The sequence below is a fragment of the Orycteropus afer genome, unplaced genomic scaffold (assembly GCF_000298275.1).
Source record: "Orycteropus afer afer isolate SDZICR_OR568_19922 unplaced genomic scaffold, OryAfe1.0 scaffold00070, whole genome shotgun sequence".
NCBI lineage: Eukaryota > Metazoa > Chordata > Mammalia > Tubulidentata > Orycteropodidae > Orycteropus > Orycteropus afer.
In genome coordinates, this window is record NW_006921657.1 from 1,374,298 (window position 1) to 1,380,040 (window position 5,743).

The following is a 5,743-nucleotide window of genomic DNA, read 5'->3' on the forward strand; positions in this document are numbered from 1 at the left end:
AAGACAGAAAAACTCTTATATGATAAGTTTTAATTTTTATTTGTATTAAATTACAAAGTACCATAAAACCAAAACCAAACTCACTGCCATTGAGTCAATTCTGACTCATAGCGAACCCCACTGGGTTTCCAAGGCAGTAAATCTTTACAGAAGTAGATTACCCAGTCTTTCTTCTGTGGAGTGGCTGGTGGGTTTGAACCGCCAGCTCTCTGGTTAGCAGTCACATGCCTTAGGCACTATGCCATCAGAGTACCTTACAGAGTACCATAAGTCAGTGTAAGTTATGATTTGAATATTGTTATAAATTTAAAATTTGGCAAATTATCTAATTATCCAAAATTTATTACAGGTTTGAAGGTGCACTGAAGAGGTGATTTGTTGTAATTGGCAAGATAAATAGTTCTGTACTTTATCTGAACATTTATCATGTATATTTGTGATCTATATCTATATCTATATAGATACATACATATACATACACAGATATACTCCTAAATTAAGCATACTTGTATAAAAAGCCAAAGTTTGATATTAGAATTAATTCCTTTTTAAAAATCTATCATATTATTAAATTGCATCTGTATTCAAAGCAGAAATGTAAAAAAATTGATAGTTTGCTAAATACACATGAATTTACAGAGTAATTGAAAATGAAATAAAAATTTCCACTAAAATTTTATATTACTGTTTAATTGACATTTAAGTGGCACTAACAAATGATAGAAATAAACATAATATTTTTAGGTTATTGAGAGAATAAAGATTCTACTGAGCATTACTGTAACCTACTAATTAAGAATGAATATTATTATAGTAGGAAAGGATAGCAGATAATTTTCTTCTTTATTAATATGGGAATTCTCAGGAAGCGATCAAGGCAGTGTCTGTACTCCTGGGCTTCTTGGGTTTCCTGTCCTTCCTTCAATGGAAGTCTGGCTTCTCAGGGAAGGTGCAGCCAGTCCGCCTAATAATGACACTTGCTGCATAGTGGCCAGCACGGATGCATTCAGTCAGGGGCTTGTCAGAGACCAACTGAGAGAGAAAACCTGTAATACAAAGTAAGAGAAGAACATGGGTACTTCATCAGAATGTCAAACAGGGTCAGACCAAAAATGGCCCAAGCACTTATTTCATTCTTTTGTCTAGACAAAGCAAAAAAAACCCAAACTTACTGCCACTGAGTCGCTTCCAACTCATAGCGACCCCCTTTGGGTTTCCAAGGTGGTAAATCTTTACAAAAGTAGATTGCCCAGTCTTCTTTCCACAGAGTGGCTGGTGGGTTGGAACAGCCAACCTTCTGGTGAGCAGTCAAATGCCTTAGGCACTATGCCACCAGAGCTCCTTTTTGCCTTGATAGTAGGGGTTAACTCTCAAGGGTTAGAGAGATCTTCCTCTAAATGTCATGCGCTTTCCCTAGCATTTCTTCTAAAGAGCTCAAGTTGACATGAACTTCATGGCTTCTAGTCATGAAGTCAATCTGGTCATTCTAAGCTTCTGTGGAGTGGCTGGTGGGTTTGAACCATGATATTTTCCCTTTGCTTTGAAATTAAAATGTTATGAGTGAAAAGGAAAATATAAAAAGTATTGGCCTTGGGTCTTTACAACTAAGAAGTTAATTAGCTATCTCTCTTTCCTTCCCTTTGGATTTCTGCTGTATGTTTTATTCCTAACATATTGCTATTTGGACAAAATCCTATCATCTGGATGTTTCTCTGAGTAAAATTTTGGGAAATGGAAAGTTATGAAGCACTCTATACCTCCCTCTCATGCCCAGAATTAGAAGTGAAATAATTTCTGTGGTCAAGCACCATGGACTAGCTTGACATTAAAATCAATTATGATAAGGTAGAAAATAGGGTTGAGAGTTTTTACTTCTGACTAAGATGGAAAAAGGGTTCCTATTTACTTTTCCTCCAAACAAACAAAAAACAAAAACAATTATATTAAAACAATGGTTTTCAAATACTGTGCATCAGGAAACACAGGGTCTATGAAAGAGGGAAAACAAATGAGGTGATCTATAAAATTTTTTTTAGCTTATTGCCTAGCAAGAGTTACCAGGATGCAACACAGGGAGGGACAACTTAGAGCTCAAAAGTCTCTGAGTTGAGAAGATGGACCTGGGAGTCCAAATAGGCCAAAATAGTCTGATCTCTTGTAGATCGATTGGGGGAGGAAAAAAAAAAAAAAAAAGATAAGGCGCAAATGACCAGTATAGGGAACAAGAGAGATGCCATTACTATATTTAAATAAATAAATAAATAAATAAATAAATAAATAAATAAAACCACTGCCATGGAGTCAATTCCAACTCATAGTGATCCCCATTAGGTTTCTGAGGTAGTAAATCTTTATGGAAGTACATTGCCCTGTCTTCCTTCCACGGAGTGGCTGGTGGGTTTGAACTGCTAACCTTCTGGTTAGCAATCAAATACTAAAAGAATAAGAAAACACTATTGTTATGAATTGAACTGTGTCTCTCAGAAACATGTGTTGTAAATCCTAACCTCTCTATGGCTATGCATATAATTCTAATCAGCAATTGTTATGTTAGTGATACAAGATTAGTGTAGGGTGTGTTTTAAGTCACACAACAGAACAAGCGAGTGGAAAAAAGCAAAGATGGGGCTACCTGAAGAATGACCAGGAGCAGAAGCTGTGAGGAAACAAGGACTTTCCTCGAGAGCCAACACAAGAGAAAGCCTTTCTCTAGAGTCGGCACCCTGAATTTGGACTTCTATCCTGAACAGTGAGAACAAAATTTCTGTTTGTTAAAGCCGCCCACTTGCATTTCTGTTATAGCAGCACTAGCCAATCTACCACTGTAGTGACACGGCTTTGGAAACCCAAGGAGGGGTCTCCATGAGTTGGTTCCCACTCGACGCCAGTGAGTTTTTTTTTTTTTTTTTTGGTTTGAGGCAATTACGAACAACTTTATGTCAACAAAATTGAAAATTTGGATGAAATGGGCAAATTTTTTTTCTTTCAATTTTTATTATGATTTGGGTGAAAGTTTACAGAGCAAATTCTTTTTCCATACACAGTTCATATATACTTTGTCTCATGACATTGACTACAATTTCCCACAATCCAACAGTTTTCTTCCCACTTCCTCTGCATAGTTACCTCTTCTCTGTGTCCTTCCCTGAAATAGACAAATTTCTTGAAAGACACAAACTATCAAAGCTCATTTCGGAAGATAACAGGAATACTACTACTTCCCATAAATAAAATTACAGGCTCAAATGATGTCATAGGTGAATTCTATTAAATATTCAAGGAAGAAAAATATTAGCAATTGTATACAAATTCTTCAGAAAATTGAAAATAAGGGAATACTTCCCAACTTATACTTTGAGGCCAGCATTACTGATACCAAAACTGGGAAAGAAAACTACAGACCAATATCCCTCATGAATATAGATGCAAACATGCTAAAGAAAATTTTAGCAAATCAAATCCAAAAAGCCAAATGCATTGGTGTTGAGTTGATTCTGATATAGCCCATAGGTTTTCCAAAGCTATAAATCTTTAGGAAAGCAGACTGCCACATCTTTCTCCTCTGGAGAGGCTGGTGGGTTTCAATTGTTGACTTTTTTCACTAGCAGCTGAGAGTTTAACCACTATGCAACCAGGGCTCAAATCAAATCCAACAATTTATAAAAAAGATAATAAACCATGATTAAGTAGATTTATCCTAGGGATACACGGTAGTTAAGCATTAAAAATTCAATCAATGTAATTTAGCGTATTAGTTGAAAAAATACCATCGGTCATCTTAGAGATACAGAAAAAACATCTGACAAAATGCAAACAAAGATTCTTGACAAAAACTTTCAGTAAACAGGGGAACTTTCTCAACGTGATAAAGGACACAAAAAATTTATAGCTAATATCATTCATTCATTCTTTCTTTTTTTAGATTCTTGCTAAGTCTTCTAATTCTTTTTGTTTTTTCTTAAATTTTATTTGTTGTTAGAATATACACAGCAAACATACACCAATTCAACAGTTTCTACATGTACAATTTAATGACATTGATTACATTCTTTGAGTTGTACAACCATTCTCACCCTTCTTTTCTGAGGCATTTTCATTAACATTAACTCACTGCCCCCTAAGGCTCCCATCTAATCTTTCAACGTGCTGTTGTCAATTTGATCTCATATAGATAGTTCTTAAAAGAGCATAATGCTCAAGGCAGACCTTTTTTTTTTTTTTTTTTTTCACTAGGTAAGCTAAATTATTGTTCGGTTTCGACATCAGGGGACATTTTTGGCTAAAAGTTTAAAGATTATCTCAGGGCAATAGTTTCAGGGATTTACCCAGTTCCCTTGTTTGACTTGACGGCAAACAACAACAACAACAACAACTTGGCTCCAGAAGATCTGGAGTCTATGAGAAATTGAAATCTTATTCTGCATTTTCCCCTTTTTGATCACAGATTCTTCTATAGAATTACTATACTCAAAATGTTCACTATTGGTACCATCCAGTTCTGGTCTCGTGGCAAAGGAGGCAGTTGTTCATGTGGCAATTAGCTACAATATATTTTCCTCCTGTTCCTGACTCTCCTTCTTCTTCTGCTATTCCAGCTGAATAGAACTCAAGTGTTGTGCCTTGGATGGCTGCTTGAAAGCTTTTAAGACCCCAGGAACTATACAACGAATAAGGAGGTAGAACAGAAGCACTAAACATGTTATTAGGCCAATTAACTGGGATGTCCTATGAAACTATGATCCTAAGCCTCCAAATGAAGAAACCAAATCCCATGAGGTATTTGGTTGTACATAAGCAGCCTCAGCAGCCACGTTTTTTTTTTTTTTTTTTCATTGTTATAAATGTATCTATTACACAGCTTTTGTGAACTCAAATTTTTATAGGTGTACAATTTATTGACAGCAATGATAATAATTGGCTGCTCAATCCTATGCTTAATCAGTCTGATTTTCCCCTCCCTCTTGCCTGTGGTAACCACCAATAAGCTTCTGTCTCCATACATTTGCCTCTTCTTGTCTTTTTATGTAAGTGAGGTGATATAATATTTGTCCTTTTGTGATTGACTTATTTCACTGAGCATAATATCTTCCTGCTTCATCCATACTGGTTAGATTTATTCCTAGGTATTCTATTCTCCTAGATGCTATTGTAAATGCTTTTGTTTCCCTGATTTCCATTTCAGATTTCTCATTGCTGGTGTATAGAAACCCAACTGATTTTTGTTTGTTGACCTTGTACTCTGCAACTTTCCCAAATTTCTCTATCAACTCTAGAAATTTTCCTAGGGACTTACTGGAATTTTCTCTATACAGGATCACATCATCTATGACTAGAGAGAATTTCACTTCTTCTTTTGCAATTTGAATACCTTTTATCTCTTTTTCTTGTGTTATTCCTACGGCTAGGATTTCTAATACAATATTGAATCTAGAAGTGGTAAGAACTGGCACCCTTATCTTGTTTCTGATTTCAAGGGGAAAGCTCTCAGCCTTTCTCCATTAAGTATAATGTTGGTTGTTTCATATATGCTCTGAATCATAGCGAGGAATTTCCCTACTATTCCAATCTTCTTTAGGGTTATCCTCAAGAAAGGGTGTTGTATTTGACAGCAGCAATGGGAATGATAACACAATTCATAAACATAACGAGCTCAGCACAGAAAATAATATGGAACAAAGAAACCAGGGACACCATGAAAAAACACATAACAAAATGACAGCAACAAAGTCAAACTTATCAATAA

General features: G+C 35.6%; 1 protein-coding gene across 1 annotated transcript in view; it reads right to left on the bottom strand.

Moving 5' to 3' along the window:
• Window positions 1–921: 921 nt before the first annotated feature.
• The window catches only part of ADK (adenosine kinase), an 853,347-nt gene continuing 848,525 nt past the window's right edge, over window positions 922–5,743 (bottom strand). Inside the window, exon 12 of the mRNA XM_042780914.1 lies at window positions 922–1,046. Within this exon, the coding sequence (XP_042636848.1) occupies window positions 922–1,046 (125 nt within the window). The remainder of the gene's footprint in view (window positions 1,047–5,743) is intronic.